The 21888-nt window shown below is 40.1% G+C and overlaps 1 protein-coding gene across 2 annotated transcripts in view; it reads left to right on the plus strand.

Annotated features, from left to right (window-relative positions):
- The first annotated feature begins 763 nt into the window (after nt 1–763).
- The window catches only part of LOC127574388 (uncharacterized), a 30875-nt gene continuing 9750 nt past the window's right edge, over nt 764–21888 (plus strand). The window contains exons 1-5 of one of the 2 annotated variants that reach the window (XM_052023375.1): nt 764–1141; nt 8215–8329; nt 13433–13577; nt 14714–14818; nt 19803–19947. In XM_052023375.1, the coding sequence (XP_051879335.1) occupies nt 8224–8329; nt 13433–13577; nt 14714–14818; nt 19803–19947 (501 nt within the window). In that variant the 5' untranslated portion in view covers nt 764–1141; nt 8215–8223. The remainder of the gene's footprint in view (nt 1142–8214; nt 8330–13432; nt 13578–14713; nt 14819–19802; nt 19948–21888) is intronic. The other variant, XM_052023376.1, reaches the window with a different exon arrangement.

Consider the following 21888-nt stretch of genomic DNA (forward strand, 5'->3'; position numbering starts at 1 on the left):
GAACTGCAGATTTTGTGTTTTGAGTTCAGTTTTGGTCACCTTGCTATAGGAAAGGTGCCATTAAACTGGAAAGAGTGCAGAGGAGATTTACGAGGAGGTTGCCAGGACTAGAGGGATGGAATCATGGAGAGAGGTTGAGCAGGTTGGGACTCTATTCATTGGAGCACAGGAGAATGAGGGCTGATCTTATAATTTTAATAAGAGGCATGGATAGGGTGAATGTGCACAGTCTTTCTCCCAGCGGTGGGAATCAAGAAATAGAGGTCATAGGTTTAGGAAGAGAGGGGAGAGATTTAATAGGGACCTAGGGGGCAACATTTTAGCCCAGAGGGTGGTCAATATATGGAATGAGCTGCAAAGGAAGTGGCTGAGATAAGTACATTAACAACATTTACAGGGAAGTTGGCCAGGTACATGGGTAGGAAAGGTTTGCAGGGATATGGGCCAAACTCGGGCAAATTGGACAAGCTCAGATGGGAACCTTGGTCGGCATGGACCAGTTGGCCCAAAGTGCCTGCTTCTGGTGCTATACGGCTCTATGACGGTTGGAAATGTGAAATAAAAACAGAAAATGTTTTTACATTCAGCAGGACAGGAAAGGGAAACAGAGTTTGATGTTTCAGGTCCGGGAGCCTTCTTTAGAACTGGAAAGGAGTAAAAACAAGTTATTTTCAATTACAGAGAAGACCGCGGCGTTTGGCACCTTTGAACTGTAACGTGGAAGAAACACTCCGTATGGACTGGTGGGGATGCTTGACTTTGTAGCGCTGTGTGCGGACCAGCGTCAGTGTCACATACTCCTCTTTTATGCGGGACTCGAAGAACTGCTGATGCCCGCACGGTTTAGCTCTGGCCTCTGGCGTGTGACATGTGCCGCTCAGTGAGGAAGTTTTGCTCTGCCGACTGTTGAATGGTTCGAGTCATAGACTTGGCATCTGGTTACGCTCTGCAGGTCCCGCCCCTCCGCTCAGGCTTGTGTAACTCACTCCAGGGGTGGCTGCGCCTGTTAGGAAAACTGCTAATGACTTTTTAAAGATCGTATGCAACGTCCGCAGTGATTCCTTTTTAGTGTTTGTTCTCCGGTGGATTAATTGCGAAACGTAGCAACAGCTTGCAGTCTCTTTCCAACGTCTTTGCTCCAGTAAGTATTTCGCTCAGAGCCTCAGAACTTGCTTATGTCGCCAAATGCAGATGTCTAATTTCGTTGACCCAGTTGTTGATGAGACCTTGTTAATTTACTGGCATTAACACCATACTTTTAAGTTTATTCGGTAGAATAATCCCAGACCATGTATGCATTGGTCAAAACAAATTGTCCCCTTCCCTTTATTACCTTTTCCTCCTCCAGTCTCCCATCTTGGAAGAAATCCTTCCCAAGGTGTTTTTTCCTGCGCACACCCCAAAAGAAACAAAAATGTGGCGCTTGCCTTTAAAAACGTGTTTTTAAGAATTTCCCTCGGGAGAGGACGTGGCTCGCATTCCCGTCAATCATAGAGCAAAAATAAGTTTGATGAAATGTGATTATTTAGAAAGGCCATTGACAGAAAAGCACACTGGAGACTGTATTCAATGCTTAATGTCTGAAGGAATCTTTCAGTAGCCAATGTAAACTTCCATTGCTGATACTCGTCCCTGAGGTAGAACATAGAACAATTACAGCACAATTCAGGCCCTTCGGCCCACAAAGCTGTGCCGAACATGTCCCTACCCTAGAAATTACTAGGCTTACCCATAGCCCTCTATTTTACTCAGCTCTGTATACCTATCTAACAGTCTCTTGAAAGACCCTATCATATCAGCCTCCACCACCGTTTCCGGCAGCTCATTCCACACACCCACCACTCTCTGAGTAAAAAAAACTCACCCCTGACATCTCCTCTATATCTACTCCCCAACACCTTAAACCTATGTCCTCTTGTGGCCACCAATTCAGCCCTGGGGAAAAGCCTCTGACTATCTACCCTATCAATACCTCTCATCATCTTATACACCTCAATCAGGTCCCCCCTCATCCTCCGTCTCTCCAAGGAGAAAAGGCCGAGTTCCCTTAACCTGCTTTCATAAAGCATGCTCCGCATCCCAGGCAGCATCCTTGTAAATCTCCTCTGCACCCTCTCTATGGCTTCCACATCTTTCCCGTAGTGAGGCAACCAGAACTGAGCACAATACTCCAAGTGGGGTCTGACCAGGGACCTATATAGCTGCAACAATACCTCACGGCTCCTAAATTCAATTTCCCGATTGATGAAGGACAATGCACCATATGCCTTCTTAACCACAGAGTCAACCTGCGCAGCCACTTTGAGCGTCCTATGGACTCGGACCCCAAGATCCCTCTGATCCTCCACACTGCCAAGAGTCCTACCATTAAGACTATATTCCGCCAGCATATTTGACCTACCAAAATGAACCACTTCACACTTATCTGGGTTGAACTGCATCTGCCACTTCTCAGCCCAATTCTGCATCCTATCTATATCCCTCTGTAACCTCTGACAGCCCTCCAAACTATCCACAACACCCCCAACCTTCGTGTCATCTGCAAACTTACTAACCCACCCCTCCACTTCCTCATCCAGGTCATTTATAAAAATCACAAATAGTATGGGTCCCAGGACAGATCCCTGAGGTACACCACTGGTCACCGACCTCCACTCAGAATATGACCCTTCAACAACCACTCTTTGCCTTCTGTGGGCCAGCCAGTTCTGGATCCACACTGCAATGTCCCCTTGGATCCCATGTCTCCTCACCTTCTCCATAAGCCTTGCATGGGGTACCTTATCAAACGCCTTGCTGAAATCCATATACACTACACCTACTGCTCTCCCTTCATCGATGTGCTTAGTCACATCCTCAAAAAATTCAATCAGGCTCGTAAGGCAGGACCTGCCCTTAACAAAGCCATGCTGACTATTCCTAATCGTATTATACCTCTCCAAATGTTCATAAATCCTGCCTCTCAGGATCTTCTCCATCAGCTTACCAACCACTGAGGTAAGACTCACCGGTCTGTAATTTCCTGGGCTATCCCTACTCCCCTTCTTGAATAAGGGAACAACATCCGCAACCCTCCAATCTTCTGGAACCTCTCCCGTCTCCATTGACGACACAAAGATCATCGTCAGAGGTTCCGCAATCTCCTCCCTCGCCTCCCACAGCAACCTGGGGTACCAGCTCATACCAGCCTAGTTCCACCACTGCAACACCAGCCGACTCCGAGGATAGACGTTGAAGCACTGCCTGGCAGTGACTCCCAGATTGGTAAATGAAGTTGGCATTGTGATATATAGTCTTCAGCTTGCCAGCAATAAAAAAAAACTGCAACCCTCCCATACCTTACCTGATATAAGCTGAACAGGTGCTGAAATTCTCTGCTTGTCTTTGTTATTCTGCTTGTATTGTGTTCAGTTCTGGTCACCTCATTATAGGAAGGATGTGGAAGCTTTAGAGAGGGTGCAGAGGAGATTTACCAGGATGCTGCCTGGATTGGAGAGCATGTCTTATGAGGATAGGTTGAGTGAGCTCGGGCTTTTCTCTTTGGAGTAAAGGAGGATGAGAGGTGACTTGATAGAGGTGTACAAGATGATAAGAGGCATAGATTGAGTGGACAGTCAGAGACTTTTTTCCAGGGTGGAAGTGGCTAACATGAGGGGTCATAATTTTAAGGTGAATGGAGGAAGGTATAGGGGGGATGTCAGGGGTAAGCTTTTTTTTACAGAGAGTGGTGAGTGCATGGAACACACTGCCGGCAGAGGTGGTCAAGGCAGATGCATTAGGGACATTTAAAAGACTCTTAGATGGGCACGTGAATGATAGAAGAATGGAGAGCTACATGATAGGAAAGGGTTAGGTAGATCTTGGAGTAGGATAAAATGTCGGCACATCGAGGGCTGTGCTGTAATGTTCTATGTTATCTCCAGACTATTACCAGCCTTCAACCTTGATACACTTGTGCTCATCCACAACTTTGCTGTGCATATCCTAATTGGCACCAACCTACCCTCACCCTTTACCCCTGCGTCTGCCGATCTTCTTGCTTTCAGTCTGGTATTAGCTCACTTTTAAAATTACCACTTGCTTTCCAGATCTCTTTATGGCTTTGTCCTTTGCTGTCTCTGTAATGGAGGGAGTTTTGTAGTACCAAAGACACACATAAGAAGATCCCATGCCATATAACAAGGAAGATCAAAGGTTCTTGCTAATACCCATCAACATCCCAAAAATCTGGTCATTATCCTATTGTTGTTTGTGGGTATTTGTTGTGGGTGCTTTTCCACATTTTTAATACTAACCCTTTTTTGCTAGGGGAAAATAAAGTTCAATATGAGTGATTTGTGTGTTTATATAAAAGATTTTCTGAGGATCTTTAAGGAATCTGATAGCGAACTTGGGTAAAATTCAGAAAATGAATTGGCTTCTGTGCTAGTAGAATAGAGTATTTCAAAGATTTTAAAATATTGCTTTTATATTATTATTGAGACGTGAACTTGTGAGGAAGGGAGCAGTCAGGAACATTCCAGGTAAAGTGCTGCTGCAGCAAGGCAAAAAGCAATAGTGGAGCTTTGAATTTTGCTATATCTCTTTTTACATGGTTTATAAAGTTCTTTTGAGTTTGTACACCATCAGGGTACTGACTCTTTAACAGTAAGTTCTAACAAATACAAGCCACATTGACACTTCATTTGTTTTTTCTCTTAGTTCCCAAGGTAAAGTGTGGTGTTAATCCCGGTGCTGTTTTTTAATAACATGCCAAATCCATCAATCTTTTTGTGTCCTTTATCAGTATGCTGGTGCTGATTTATCAAGTATGGAATTATTCTTGACAGCGAGAAGGAGAGTTATCTATTTTAAGAGGATATGCAGAGTCCGGTGTAATGAGTGGACTCCAAGCAGACCCAAACCCAATGGAGAAAAGTGTGAGGTGATATACTTTGGTGGGAAAGATAAGGAAAAACAATACAGGTCATGTGGCAAAATGAGCATTACAAAAAAGGCTTCACAAATTTTGGAGGAGGTAGTAGAGTTTAGCACTTTAATAAAACTCATGGCATCGTAGGTTTTATAAATACAAGCATATAATACATAAGTCAGAAATAATTCCGTGTGAAGCATTAGTTTGTAAATTGCTAAAATCATCCAACAGTCAGAGACAACCTTGGGTGGCTGGATGTAAATATATCAATTACAGTAAACCTTTGATTATCTGTCATCCAATTGTCCTGATATCCTGATGGTTCAGCATCCAGCTCACTGATTAGTCTGCTCCATGACTGGGTATGTGGCTGAAACCTGGATTGGGTTCTGGAAACCCAGGGGCCAGGGACATGGGTAGGTTTGTAGCTGGAGCTAGAGTCTGGAGAGTTGGATATTTTCCATTCCCTTTAAGCTTGCCAGGTTCACTGAAAAATGTATTTTCCTACTGTGTAACACACACAAAAAAGAAAAGAATTATGGAAAAAAATTTCTGTTTTAATCCTTGTCAGAAGGGCTTGATAGCAATAATCTATGATCTAATTATGAAAATTTGTTCAGAACCACTGGACCAAATTAAAAATTGAATGGGAAAGTGAACTCCAGACATCTTTACCTATAGAGACTTGGAAGAAAGTTCTTCATTTAGTTAATACATCTTCAATGTGTGCCAGACATTCTTTGATACAGTTTAAGGTAGTTCACAGGACCCATATGTCAAAAGATAAGCTAGCTCGTTTTTATCAACATATAAATCCTATATGTGACAGATGTAAATCGAATGTGGCTTCCTTGACACATATGTTTTGGTCCTGTCCTCTTTTGGAAAAATATCGGAAAGATATTTTTAACATTATTTCAAATGTATTGAGGATTGATTTACAACCTCATCCTATCACTGCAATTTTTGGTTTACCAAGGATAGAGTCTGGCCATCTATCTGCCTCCGCTAACCGTATGATTACCTTTGTTACATTAATGGTCAAACGATCCATTTTGCTTAAATGGAAGGATCCAATACCCCCTACTACTTTTCAATGGTTCTCTCAAACTATATCATGTTTAAACTTGGAAAAAATTAGGAGTGGTACTGTTGATCCTTCGCTTAAATTTGAGGAAGTTTGGAGTCCATTTATTCAATATTTTCACATGATATAGATCCCCTTGTAATAACCTTTCAACTTAGAGGAATGGAGTTGATGACATAATATTGCTCTGTTTCTTCTGAGAAATTTTAGTCCAGTTTTTTTTTTCTGTTTGTTTTTTTTTGGATTTTTTTTTCCCTAGCTTAGTTTGGTTTGATATACTGTTTATAAACTTTCTTATTGTTTTGGGGATTTTTTTTCTTTCTTTTATATTTTATAATAAATCTTTTTCTTTCCTTTCTTTTATATTATATTCATTCACTGAGATCGTTGGATCCACAGATTATTTTATATACTTTATTGTTTTTTATGATTATCCATGCTATGATTGTTCTTCTGATCTCTCTGTATTACATCTACAAACACTGATGTTATATATTAATCTGTATTAATTTGAAAACTAATAAGAAGATTGAAAAAGAAAGAAAAGAAAATACATTTGGGTACTAATATGAGTAACATCCAATAATCCAGAAAATCTGCTAGTCCTGCACTACCAAAGTCCCAAGGTGCCAGACTATCAGTTTTACTGTAAAGGGAAACTTAAGGTATGCAGCGAACATTATTTTAAACCATTTTGCTGTATTGACACTTTCGTTACATTTAGACCATTCAGTATTTACCATTTCTTTCAATTAAAACCACCCTTATGCAACTAAATTCCAGCAGACACTTCCGGCATGAACTGTCACCAGTGGTTCATTTCATAGCTCTCTTACCTCGAGCTTAAAGGTTCTGATACTTCAGACACCTCAGCACAAAGTCCAGTCACCAGAAGCGTGTTCCACTGTTGGAGGTACCACCACTCAGGTCAGATGTTAAACTGGGGCTCTATCTGTACCTTGAGTGGATGCAAAAGATCCTGTGGCCCTATTTGAAGAGCAAGTCATTTTCTCTGGTGCTCCAGTCAACATTATCCTTCAGTCATTGGACCAGATTGTGTCGGCCTCTGCCTAATTTATGGACAGAATTTGGTACAGTCCAGTTCATAATTACCTAGCTGTCTTGGAAGTTTTTTCCACAAATCAGGGATTGGGTTAACTATTTCATTTTGGCTGCAAAGCAGTTTGGAGTATTTGAGAGGCGCTCTGTAAATGCAAGTCTGTCCACCTTTCTATGTCATGTTTTCCACATCAACACATGAATACCTGAATGCACTCCTTATAATAAATCTCACAATGAACAACATCACAGATCAATAAGTACTCGTATGTAGCATGCAAAGGCATTGCATTGGGCATGGAAAATGTAATACAATCTCAGAAGACTGCTTTTGGGTTGCAGCTTGATTCTGCAGACAGATTCCAAGCTGCAAGGTCCCTGACAAGACAAAAATAACAACCCCACAATTGACCTTATCCTACATTTGCTTGGTGACAATTAAACATTAAAGGCTTATAACTTAAGAAGTGTCTGATATATTAAAACAGCATGATATCTGAATTTTCTTTAACAAATCCAGGATGTCCTTTTTCTACTAATTAGTTAACACATTTTAATGCTACAGGTTTATAATGTAAATATCTAGAAAAGTAGGAATAGGTTTAAACTAGTGAACATAATAACTACTTTGGAAATACTGTACATATGCTTGGACATTGGGTCAGGACAAAACCAAGCTTCCAGTACTTAATTAACTGGTGACACTTTCAATACATACACGTGAATACTGACTGTTGGAGGAAAATCATCACAGTGAAACTTTGCAGAACTTGAACTCAATAGTTTCCCCAGGGAAGAAGGACAATGTCTAAGCAGACAATCTTCTAGCAGAAAGCAGTGTCAACTCCAATTCTGCTTAAATTGTGATTCTGCCCACTATAATCCCTTCCAGTAGTGCAGTGCTCTGGATCTGCATGGGGCTTACCCACAAAATAAATAACAGCAAAACTTAGGAACAGAATGTACAGAGAATCATGAATATTATATAATATTGGAATAGATTCTCGGCCACCTGCACTATTGTAATCTATACCTTAAAATAATTTCATGCTTGGCATATTTTTAAGGTCACCTAAAGAGGTCATCAATATGTAATAGAATGTTTTTTTGTACCATTTTTATTTGATAATGTTCAATGAAATTGATCAATTAGGATTTCCCAATGGCCAACATAAATCTACGTCGGATTTGCCTCCTGGTCTCCACCTTAGTGGTCTACATCATCACTTTGATTATGAATGCTCTTGCAGGGAAAGGACCAAAATCAGGTAAGGAAAAGCATGATTCTGCTGCATGAAACTAGGGAACGTGTGAGACTATGATTTGGATGTAGTTAAAGCCACTTAAACTATTTTGACTAGTAGAATTGAAGTACATTGGTCACAAAATTGGATTGCATAATTCTGTCATACACTGATTTGGTTGGAATTTCAATTGGAAGGTTCAAGTCAGAAATCATCCTGATTTGGAAATCTGTTACCATTCCTTTGCCGTTTTGTCTAAATCCTGGAATACCTCACTTAAGAGCAATGTGAATGTATCACTACCAGAAGGACGACAGTAGTTCAAGGCACTCATCACAACCAACTCAAGTCAATTAGCAATAAATTCTGGCCTTGTTAGCAGCACTGGGGTCACTTTAAATTATATTTTTTTATATGTGATCTTACCACCCATTTGTATAGTTTTCATGTTTTTTTTTCAGCACAGCAGTTGGTTATCTCACTATTGTGAATCCATCAACATCCCCTTCAAAGTAGCCTACCCCTAACCCTACCCTCACAACTAACACTTATCTCTGGTATCCCTTTAACCTTCAAACCCTCAATGTGTTTTTATTTCCAGATTTGTGCCCATCAAATTACATTTCACCAACATGGCTTTTGCACTTCCTATGGAACTTAAGTTATTCACAACGTTCTCCAACGCTGCCAACTGTGCATTGTATGATCCTTTCCTTCATGGCTTTCAGCATGGCCAACCATGTCATCATTCTCCAACAGCTCTGAATATCTAGCTTTGTGGGACAACTTTGCCACCGATTCAATAATAATCATAGTATTTCTGAAAATTACTTTTTGTTCAGCCTCACACTTTCAGCAATAGAGGCCTTGGGGATTCTTGGTTATTTCTCATAGAATCACAGAAACATTATGGCACAAAAGGAGGCCATTCAGCCCTTCATTCATTTTAGTGTCACACTATCTATTGTTGTCCTCTTCACTGATTACTGCTCCGAGTGAATTTGATGTCATCTGCAAATATTGAAATCTTATCCTGTGCACTTATATGCAAGTCATTTAATATGTCTAAAAGAAGCATTGGTCCTTGCATGTATTTCTGGTGAACACCACTGCTTTCCATCTTACAGTCTCAGCAACAACCATTTGTCAAATATATCCTGAAGATCCATGAAAGCAACATTAAGGCACTGAAATCTCCTTGACAATGCTACCTGAGGATGTGGGGTAATCTCTTACATGCATGCCGTGTAGCTCTCTCTCTCTGCTACATCACTCTCTACTGTCATTGTGCAGTCACACTGCTTGCCTGAGATTCAGTGTTGAATGAGCTATCTCTGCTTCCAGCTCAACTTAGGGTAGGCTGAAGTTATAGTCACAAATCCTGCTCATTCACAAATGACTCCATAACTTTCCTTGGGCACAGTTTCAGGCTAAATTATCTTGTTTACAATCTATACTATTCACCTATAACATTTTTTCAACTCTTTGCCTGATTCAGCTTGTCTGCCACCAAAAATATTGCCCACGCTTTTGCCAGCACTGTACCATTATTATTCTGGTGCTGCTTGTGTAGCCTTCATTTTTCAAAAATTTGACGTTCCTCAAAACTCTTCTGTTTGTATCTTGTTCTATGCCAAGTCTTGGATCTTATCTCCATTGTTGCTCAATCCCAGTGTCCAAGTCCTCAGTAAATTAAATATAAATACCATACATTGTCTATAGTTTCTTCCATGGTTGTACTGCACATTTTGTAATCTTCTGATGCAAATATACCCCCAAATTATATATTTCAGCCTCTGTTCATTCCCCTATTTTAACCCTCTGCAAGCCCCTGCTGGACACTGAAGCTTGCCTTCAATTCCCTGTTTAGAGCCTTATCTCCACCCTTCCACCTTCTTGCAATCCACTTTTACCAAGTATTTGGTTACCACTGTCCTTGTTTTTTGAACCTGCATACATTATCCTTATGTGTGGACTATGTTTGCTTGCTGCTGTTGTATAAATACCAAGGCTTTTATTATTGCTGATTATGTCACCACAATAAATCAGAGGCAAAATCTACATGCACATACTTGTGTTTTTTACTGGGGGACTTGGAAACTTTTGGTTTGAGGTCCATTGTCTTAAGCAATAACTTGCTCAGTGACCACTCGCAAACCCTCAGCAAATGGAGAGTGCTGGGTAAAGCTTAGCATTGTGTTTTCATTCACAAGTTCATGCTTATCTGGAGCATTGCCTCATACCATTTCAGGATAAATAAATATAATACTTCCTGCCATTTGTACCTGAACCCCTTTTAATTTCCCTCTCCACATTTATCCAGTTCCAGTTCCCAACTGTATACCTTTTCTATTATTCCTCCTTTTCATGTTTCTTACTGCTCATGTTTTCTCTATGATATCATCTTTTCTCACTTTAAAACAGTACATTTATGTTCTTTGTTTTGTTATCACTTTTTATCTTATCTTTTAATATCCCTTCACAATCTACTGGCTGTGTTTGAAGGTGGACCTAATAGAGTCATCCTGTTGGGAAGTTTGCAAGCAATAGAGTGTGCGAGAGCACAAGCATTCATTCACCAATGAAGCTCCTATACAAAATCTTCAGAGCTAGAAGGTTTAATGGAAACCTTTTTGCAGGCTTTACATCTGAGGAAACTATTAACTTCAAGTTGTTTTTATTCACCATTGATCTCCAACCAGATTTCTTTCTGAAATTCTACCAAATTCATGGGAGAGTTTGCTGGAACAATCAACCGTGTTCTAGCTCTGAAAAGAGAAAGTCTTAACTTTTTGATGCATTAACTCATCTTGAACAACATGTAGAAGAAGCACTGAGACCAGCAAGAGCACGGAATGTGCTCTGGGTAGGGGACTTCAGTGACCATCACCAAGGTAGCAGTACTGCTGACATGTCTCCCAGATTGACGGGTAGCAAGTAAACCAACAGGAAGCACTTGACCTTATCCTTGCAAATTGACCTGTGCCAGATAGGTCAATCTTTGGTAGAATTTGTAGAAGTATTGTTGTAGACACAAAATCTTTTCTCACTGTGGACACCTTCTGTTGAGTTATGTGGCACTATACTCATGTCACCTGGGATAGACTCAGAATGTATCTGGATGCCCAAAACCAGACATATGTGATTTGCTGTGGAATTGGAATTGGTTTATTATTGTCACTTGTACTGAGGTACAATGAAAAACTTGTCTTGCATACCATTCATACAGATCAATTCATTACACAGTATATTGAGGTACAAGGTAAAACAATAACAGCTGCAGCAGAAATGTACAATCACTAACCTCAGGGCTGAGCATACCCTTACTCTACCATTGTAATAAACCCAGAAAGTCAAACTTGGTTCAATGAAGAATGCAGATGCACATGCCTGGAGCCACAACGTGTCATGTCTAAAAAGGAGGTGCCAGTATGGTGAAGCTGCAACACATTACTATATAGGTGCTATACAACAAAAGCCATAGCAGTAGACAGAGCTAAGTAATCTCACAACCAAAAGACCAAATCAAAGCTCTGTAGTCCTGCTGCATCTAGTTATGGACAATCAAACAGCTAATGGGCAGAGGAGGTTCCAAGAATACCCCATGCCACATGGTTGGTGCGAAAAACACTCAGCTCCAGACATCACTACAGCTTTGGTCCAAACCTGGACCAAAGAGCTGAATTCCAGAGATGGGGTGAGAATGACTGTCCTTGATCAACGTTTGATTAAGTGTGACATCAAGGAGCTCTGGTAAAACTGAACTCTATGAACATCAAGGGGAAAACACTTTGATGGTTGGTGTTCTAACTTGCACTTAGAAGGATGTGCAGGTTGGAGGTCCCAGTCCCAGGACATCACTCTTCAAGTTCATAGGCACAACCATCATTGACTTTCCTTCTGTCATAAGGTCAGAAGTACGGATGTTTGCTGATAATTGCACAATGTTTAATTCAGTTTACAACTCCTCAATGAGTGAAGAAGCCTGTATCTGCATGCAGCATCAGCTAGTCAATTTTCAGGCAAGGACTGATACCTGGTAGGGAATACTCATGATAATTGTATTGATACATAGCAAGTAATACTCATGCTGTTAAAATGACCAGCAGTGATCATCTCCAACAAGGGAGGGTCTAACCACAATGGCATTCAATGACATTACCATTGCCAATACCCCCACCATCAACATCTTGGAGTCGCCATGAACTCAAAACTCACCTGGAACAGACAAAAATATTGTTGCTACAGGAACGGGAGAGTGGGTTGGTATTCTGCAATGACTGACTCACCTCCTGACACTCCAAAGTATTTCCACCATGAAAAGGGCACAAGTTAGGAGCACAATAGAATACTCTCCTCTTGCATTGAATCTCCAACAACATTCAAGGATCTCAATACTATCCAGTACAAAACGGCCCAGATGATTATTACCCCATAGTCCACCATAATTATTCATTCTCTTCACTATTGTGACCGATTAGTCAGGAAGAAATATAAATAGAAGATGAGGACAAGAGAGAGAGAAAGAGAGAGGGGAAAATGCTGGAATTTCAAGGTCCAAATACTGTGCTGCTGAAATCTGAAGTAAAAGGGAAAGAAGGTCAAGCAGTATCTGTGGACAGACAAAAAAAAACAAGTTAATTTTACAAGTTGATAACCTGGCCAATTCTGATGGAAACTTGAAAGGTTGCTTCCCTGAAGTTGTTGAGTATTGAACATCAAGTCCTGAGGGCTGTTTGGTGAACTTCCTCGAGATGTGTATTCTGAAAGTGAAGTACCAGTGCACGGTAGCGTAGCGGTTAGCACGACGTTATTACAGCACCAGCGATTGGGGTTCGATTCCCATTGCTGTCTGTAAGGAGTTTGTACGTTCTCCCGTGTCTGTGTGGGTTTCCTCCGGGTGCTCGCGTTTCCTCCCACATTACAAAGACATACAGGTACGTTAATTTGGGTTTAAAATGGGCGGCACAGACTCGTTGGGCCGGCAGGGCCTGATACCACGCTGTAAGTAAAATTAAATTAAAAATTAAAATTAATTAAACAGTAATGGAAAGAATCTTAGAATTGAATTGACATTGTATTGTCTCTGATTACAGCTTGTACTAATTGTATTTGTCAACATATTAGGTATTTTCCTTCAGACTGTTGGAAATATATCAAACAAGCTCAGCACTGAATTCACCCCTGCAGGATGGACCTTTTCTATTTGGGGAGTCATTTATACATGGCAAGCGGTGTGGCTTATTTATGTCTGCAGCGGATTATGTCGAAGGTAAGGCTTGCTCCTGTGTGGTTTTATGTTGAGCTGGAATAAGATCATGCTTTAAACACCATTCAGTTTTCTTCACTGTGTTCAATAAAATGACTGTAAGAAGTCAGCTACACAGTAAGATTAAGGAAACTAACTGCTATTTAACTTTAACCAAATGCAGATTTACTCACAGTGACCTGACTTGCTTCCTGCTGCTTTTATATGGAAGGAGAAAATGGGATTAAGCAAGGCTGCATTACTGAGATTGAACATAAACAGTAGAGGGAGACTGAATTTTTTGCTGCAGGCAGAAGTGAAGACTCCATGACAACAGAATTTCTGGATTTTGCTTCATTCTTGTGGACAAATTTATAACATCTATAGTCAGGGGTTACTTTTAAGCCTAGATAGCTGATATTGAAATACATAATTGATGGGCAGGATGTCTTGGTTGAGAAAAACGGTTCAAATCTTGGAATCGGTTTGGTGCTTTAGGAGTCAATTGGCCAGATAATTTGCAGTTAATGATAATATATTCCAGGCAACTGCATTTTAAAATGGACCACAAATTCTCAAAAATGTAACAATGTTTACTATCAAGTCGTGAAAACTAGAAGCATGAACCCAGATTACACTGTTTTGTTATGTATCATGGAATATGATACCCCTGTGAGATTTGCATGATACAGTTTTTAAAGTGGTGAGACAAAAGATTTACTGTAATCCAGTAGATGTTTTGGGAGCATAAAATAGAAAGATGTACTTTCAACAGTCAGGAACTAGAAGTTAAAATGTTATTTTTAAGGGGCTTGAAGAATTACACAGCATGGGACTGATTTTTGACAGATTATTTCAGAAAAGTAACGGATGGACTTCTGTGCAGAATGCTGAGACTGGAGATGCATTAGTAATTGTTGATGGTTCTTCTGTGCCATTAATTCACTGAGTAGAATAGAGTTATTAAGGCAGTTAAGCATATTTCACAGGTTCTTAAAGAGTATAGTTCCAATAATTGTTTAATCCTTTCAAAATAAAACATTTGTCAAAACAGTTTAATCTCACACTCAATTCTCTTCTCCATATACATGCAGATTTTCTCAGTACAACATTCTAAATCACCATTGTTACTAACATCTATTTGTTTTTTGTTCATACAGTAATACCTTTACATGGATGCCTTCTGTACTGCCTTGTTTATTTTATATGACTTGGATTATAAACAACCTTTTGAACATAGGCTGGCTTTTTCTTTGGGACAGAGAGTAAGTAATTGGAAATAATTTCATCAGAATCCAATGAGAATGCCATGATCGTTCTTGGAGGAAATGTAGGAATGTTAACACTTTACCAAAATGCTTGAACTTCCATTCTTTGTATTTACATCAATTTTAACATAATTATGGGATCCAGGTGAAATAGCACTTGTACTTGCATTGTGGTAGTTTCTATTATAAAAGTTCTTGCTTTCAAATGATTACCATCTAAAGGAGAAAAGAATACTTACAGAATTGGATCAGACAATTAAAGCACACACAATACCATTTTTCTCAAATTACATGTCCAAAAAGCCTGACAGCAAAATCAAACACTGATTTTCCTGCAATGGAACTGGGAATATTTTTTTGTTTGCACCTGTAACTTGGTTAGCTCAATGTTTGAGAGCTGGTCTCCTCCACCCCACTTTGGGAAATGGGGAACATGCATCCCCAGGAGTACAATGTAAGGATGCTGCCATGTGGTGCAACTTTAGACAACGTTATGGAAAATCAACAACATGTTTATTTTAGCATAACACATCAGAAAATGCTTTTCTGTTGCAGTCTACCTCAGCTTTTCACCCTTGGATATCTGCAGAGATGAAATATTGGCTCAGCTCAATGTAACATTAAGGAGGCATATATATAAAATGGTATTTGCTCCAGTGACTGTAGGAAACTTTAATCTCCCTTTTTCCTGTCCTTTTTACTTGATCACTGTTAATTTTTCGTGGCATGTATTACTTTCTCTTTGTTTTTTTAAGTGATCCTAACTGCTCAACATGTGGTCGGAGTTGCTTCAGAGGTAATCCTGAACTCTCACCTTTTCTTTGGTGATTTCTCACCGCTCCACTTCCCTAGAACAGCTTCTGAGTAAGCATTAAACTGCAAGATGTTTTGCACACTCCTACACCAAACATCTGATTAACATGCATTTTATGAATGCTGCTAAATCCCTGCATTTCTCAACTACTTGTATAGTTCCCTTTAAATGCGAATGACGTACCCTGACTAGCATCTTGGACACAAAAGCATAGGAATTCCAGAGGATCCCAAAGAAAACTGTTCAGTTACATTTCTGTGGAAGACTTCAGTTGGATCTGAAGCCCAACTGTAACTGAAGGTTCACAATGTTCACTTTTGAAAAGGTGCTGCCAGGACTCTGTTTGCAGGCTGATTTTAGGGGATTGGGACTGCTGGTGGCCACAGGTCCATTTGGGGATGTTTGGGTGGGAGTGTGGGGAGAGGGGCAGGCATTGGAGCCAGGTGGTAATGGTTGGCATTTGGGGAGGTCTGGATGATAAGGGGCAGGAGATTGGGACCGAAGTTGGAGAAAGTGGAAGAACAGATTGGGGTTGGTGAAGGTCAGTGAAATGTGGTATAAGTAGAGCTACTGTGAACATTGAAAGGTTAGTAATTGACTTCTTGGTCTGCAAGAGCTGTGGTCTCGGGAATGATGGCTGTTTCCAGGACAGCTAGGTCCAGATTCCTCCTCAGTGTTCTAAAATGATGCTGTGTTGTCATGCCTTTAAATGACTCCCACATTGCCATGTGGAAGTCATTTAAAAGCCAGCTGGTCAGAATTCAGGACCAACATGTTCCTATGAGGAAGAAAGACAAGGATGGCAAGGTTCTGGAACCTTGGATGATGAGAGGTTGCAAATTTAGTCAAAGAAAAGGAAGCATATGAAAGGTTTAGGAAGCTGAAGTTGGACATGGCCTTTGAGAAATATAAAGAAAGCGCGAGAGAACTTAAACAGGGAATCACAAGGGCTGAGAGGGGCTGTGAAATATCCTTGGTGAATAGGATTAAAGAGTATCCCAAAGCATTTTATACATACATTAAAAACAAGACGGTAACTAGGGAGAGGGTAGGACCGCTCAAGGACGAAGGAGGAAACTTATGCCTGGAGCCAGAGGAAGTGGACGAGGTACTAAATGAGTACTTTGCATTCGTATTCACCAAGGAGAAGGACATGGAGGACAGTGAAATCATAGAAGGGTATGCTGATATTCTAGGGCATGTTGATACCAAGAAGGAGGAGGTGTTAGGTCTTTTAAAGAACATTCATGTGGTTAAGTACCCAGGGCCTGATGGGGTCTATCTCAGGTCATTGAGAGGCAAGAGAGGAGATTGTGGGGGCCTTGACAGAGATTTTTGTATCTTCTTTAGCCACGGTCAAGGTCCCAGAGGACTGGAGAATAACCAGTGTGGTTCCTCTGTTTATGAAGGGCAGTAGAGACAAACCAGGAAATTATAGGCTAGTGAACTTTACATCAGTGGTAAGGAAATTATTGGAGAAGATTCCTAGGAGTAGGATTTATTCGAATCTGAAAAAGCAAAGACTTTTTAGGGATAGTCAGCATGGTTTTGTGTGGGGGGAGGTCATGTATTACAAACGATTTCGTTTTATGAGGAGGTGACGAAGATGATTGATGTTGGTAGGACAGTGAATGTTGTCTACATGGACTTTAGTAAAACTTTCGACAAGGCACTCTTGGTAGGTTGATCCATAACATTGAGTTACATGGGATGCATGGAGACCTGGTAGATTGGATTTAAAATTAACTTGGCTTAAGACAGAGTGTATTGGTGGAGGGGTGTTATTCTGACTGGAGGACTATGACCTATGGTGTTCTGCAAGGATCAGTGCTGAGACCTCTGCTGTTTGTGATACATATATAAATGATTTGGGCGAAAATGTTGGTGAACTGATAAGTAAGACTGCAGTTGACACAATAATTGTCAGAGTTATGGATAGTGAGGAAAGTCGTTAAAGGATTTAGCAGGATATAGACCAATTGGAAATGTGGGAGAGAAATGGCAGATGAGTTTAACTGGACTAAGTGTGAAGTGTTGTATTTTAGGAGGTCAAATATAAGTGAAAAGGATGCAGTAAATGGCAGGACTCTTAGGGGCGTTGATATACAAAGGGATCTTGGGGTGCAATCCATAGCTTCCTGAAAGTGGCAAAACAAGTAGATAGAGTGGTAAAAAAGGTGTATGGCATGCTTGTCTTCATCAGTTGGGGTGTCAAGTATAAAATTTGGGAAGTCATGTTGCAGCTGTATCAAACTTGAGTTAGACCACATTGGAGTATTGTGTGCAGTTCTGGTTGTCATACTATTATAAGGATGTGGAGGCTTTGGAGAAGATGCAGAAGAGAATCAAAAAGATGTTGCTGGATTAGAGAGTAATAGCTATAAGGAGAGGTTGGACAAACTTGGATTGTTTTCTCTGGAGTGTCGAAGGCTGAGGGATGACCTGACAATATATAAAATTATGAGAGGCACAGACAGGGTAGATAATCAGAATCCTTTTCTCAGGGTGAAAATGTTAAATATTAGAGGACATAGCTTTAAGGTGAGAGGGGGAAAGTTTAAAGGAGATTTATGTGACTTTTTTTACACATAGAGTGATAGGTGCCTGGAATGCACTGTCAGGGGTGGTGGTGGAAGCAGATATGATAGCAATGTTTCAGAGGCATTTAGGCAGACACATGAACAGGCAGGGAACTGTGGAACGTAGACCCATGTACAAGCAGATGTGCAGTTTAAATTGGCATCATGGTTGGCACAGACATCATGGGCTAAAGGGCCTGTTCCTGTGCTACACTGTTCTATGTTTTATGTTCACTAATGAAACAATCCTTTTATTTAAAAAGAACCTTGTTCTCCACACTTATAACAATGCCACCTTTCTTTCCTACAGTGTACCTCCTACAAATACAGATGTGGTAATGACATGTGCTGTTTATTAAATAAACAAGTTCAGAGGTGTGATTTGTTGGATCTCCAGAAAATGTCTCTGATCAGAGATATTCAGAAAGAGATGGGGAAAAAAAATCAATAATTAGAAATTAAAATTTCACGTAACATGTTTAATGATGTAAATTAATTAAAAACAAATAAAATAAAGAAATAAAAAAACTTCCACCTCACTTACCATTTTAATGAGGGCCAGCAACCCATAAAGCTGAGAGTCCCATTAGGAAATATAACCTGTATCTCAGCTCAGTAAAGTACAGAATGTTGACTCTCAATTGTGAGACCAGGCAGCAGAACAAGAGCTCATACATGCTTATTTCTGACTTCCAGCGCCTTCTGCATGACTGAATATTTCTACCAGTTTCTGATTTTACTTCTGATACACTTGAGATGGTGCATTTCAGATCAATCAAACTCATTGACAAAAAAAATCTATCCCCTGCATCTTTGATCTTGCTCAAAGTCCTTTAATCTACCAGATAGTAGGATCAGTTTGTTCCTATGTTTTATAAGCACTTCACTTAAAACACTTCTGCTGTAAAGCAACAATCCCACCTTCTCTAATCTTTCCACATGACTGAAATGCCTTATCCCAAATATCATCTGGTAAATCTTTTTTGCATTTGCTCCAGAGCTTTGATGTCCTACTTAAAGTGTGGTGTCCAGTACTGAATACAAAACACTGGTTGCAGTCTAACCTTGGCTGGGGTAGGAGCCAAGTACAGCTGGTGGAACATCGTACTGAGACCATATCCAAAGAAAGGAAGCAAAGTCATAGAGTAACTTTGAGTGGGCAACACTGGAATATGTTGCATGGTTGAGATCTAATTGTAAAAGAGCAGATTGCTTCATTGTGCCACTTTCCATTAGATGTCATTTTACTTCATTTAGATATGATTCCAGGGTTGGGTAGAATTCAATTCTAAGCATGTGCCTTCTATAGTAAATTGTTTCAGAAGGTTCATACAAGAATGTGATTTCAATCATTTTGGTGAGCAGGAGAGACCAATCTTTTAAATGTCACAAAGCAGGACAATTGAAATTCTATAAGATTTTGAAGCAACTTTCTCCTAGTTAAAGGAGTTTATCTTGTTATATGATCGATCAAAAAATGCTGAACTGCTCCTAAAATTCTTTGTGTAAATTATTTGCATCTCCCAACTATGAGTTCTGTTATCATTTAGATGATATCTATTTGTAATTGAATTTTCTTTTATTTCAGGCACACTATACCTGCCCTCATTTTCCTGGCATTAGTCGCATTCACAAATTATGTGGTTCTTTTCTTCTCTTATCATGGCCTATATACACAGGGTCCGTGGCTGCAAAAGTACAGAAAGGTTGATTTGTGGCTTGTCAGAATACTGGTATGTGTATATAGAATATCTAAATACTATCTTACTTAAAATTTCATTAGATCAATTGAAAATATTTATTGTACTGTTGGGAAATAATAGATTTAGTCTTCTCTTTTGCATCTTGGACACTGTTATCCCCAAGTACAAAACTATTAAAGTTGTGAAGATGGGGTATAACATAAGTCGCAGAGCTCTTGTACCTGCCTGAGGGGGCAGGGGACAGTGGTAATAATTGTAAGAAATTAGATGGATGTCACATGATTTTCCTTCTAGAATCATTTAATGGCTCTGGGCCTGTACTCGCTGGAGTTTAGAAGGATGGAGAGGGGGGTGGGAATCTCATTGAAACCTACCGAATATTGAAAGACCCGGATAGAGTGGACATAGGATATCTCCAGTAGTGGGAGAGTCTAGGATCAGATGACACAGCCTCAGAATAGAAGGCTGTTCCTTTAGAACAGAGATGAGGAGGAATTTCTTTAGCCAGAGGGTGGCGAATTTGTGGAATTCATTGCCACAGACAGCTGTGGGGGCCAAGTCATTGGGTATATTTAAAGCAGAGGCTGATAGGTTCTTGATCAGTAAGGTCATCAAAGGTTATGGGGAGAAGGAATGGGGTTGAGATGGAAAAATAAATCAGCCATGATCAAATGGCAGAGCAGGCTTAATGGGCTGAATAGCCTAATTCTGCTCTATGTCTTATGGTCTTATGAAATCATTTTCCTGGGCTTCTGCTTTCTAGCATTAGGCTCCCTACTGATGCTGAGTCTTGTTACTCATGCTATAACCTGCTCATTCGGGTTAAAACATTTGGGAAGATCCTTGACCTAGACTTTTGTGGTTAGTCAGGTAAATTTTCATTGTCCAGTGGGCCAACAGGATGGGGGTAGGAGTTGGAGGTCTTCTGACAGCTTGGAGTTCTAATCTTGTTGAGCTACCTTATCTCTGTAGATGTTGCATTTTGTTCACTTTTCTCCTGAGGCTAAGGAGGGAAATAATCCCGTCTAGTGATCCCTGCTGAAACATTTACATGTGTTCATATTAATACCCCAGCACTGACTCAGCACATACTTGAAGAATCACCACTTGGCCAAGATAGCAGTTGAACAGGATTGAAGGGTTGCATCAGAAGACCTTGCCATAGCATTTAGGCTGGCTGCGGTTCAGGGTTATTATTGATTCTGGAAATAGAAGCAGGTTAATGTTAAACATCGCTACCTATTATTAGGGGAGGGAAATCTGCCCTGGTAATTCTCCCTAAAAGAATGCCACAATTAATTACTTTTATAATTATTCTGGTGTGATTCAAAAGTGGCAAGTTTGTTAGCTCAATCTGAAAAGCATTCCTTATGTCTTTACAATAATTTATTGTTCAGCTTGGTACTCCAAGCACTGAACCCCGCACTTAGTTCTCACCTAGAATCAGACAATGTGATGAGATAAGGACACTGTACAAGGAAGCAGTATTACAAATAAAATTGTGCCATTATATTTATGACATTGTCTGAAGAAGTGATTGCAACAAAAGTGATCATATTAAGGATTCAGTCATTTTTGAGAAAGGTACCTTCCCTGTGATTAGAGTGGAACCTTCATTCTCTGATAGAGAGTGGAATGAGGATTTGTGTAGACAGTAAATGGTAGGGGCATTAGGAGCACTGATGTGCAAAGAGATTGTGGGGTGCAAGTCCATAGCTCTCTGAACGAACTTTCTTGATGTGACTGATTTCATCAGCTAAGCATGGTGCTGCTCTAAGTTCTGTGGCTTCTACCAGTTAGTAATATATATTGGATTTTCCTAAAGAGGTTGAATAGCAAAAATAAAAGCCTTAACCTATTGAACTATTTTGGAAAGAAAACCACATAGAGAACAAGAGATATTATTAGTGTGAAGGCTAAAGAGGCATGAAGATTTAACGTGTGTTTTATTAAGAATTTTTGTCAGGTACT

Source organism: Pristis pectinata, chromosome 9 (assembly GCF_009764475.1).
Source record: "Pristis pectinata isolate sPriPec2 chromosome 9, sPriPec2.1.pri, whole genome shotgun sequence".
Lineage (NCBI taxonomy): Eukaryota > Metazoa > Chordata > Chondrichthyes > Rhinopristiformes > Pristidae > Pristis > Pristis pectinata.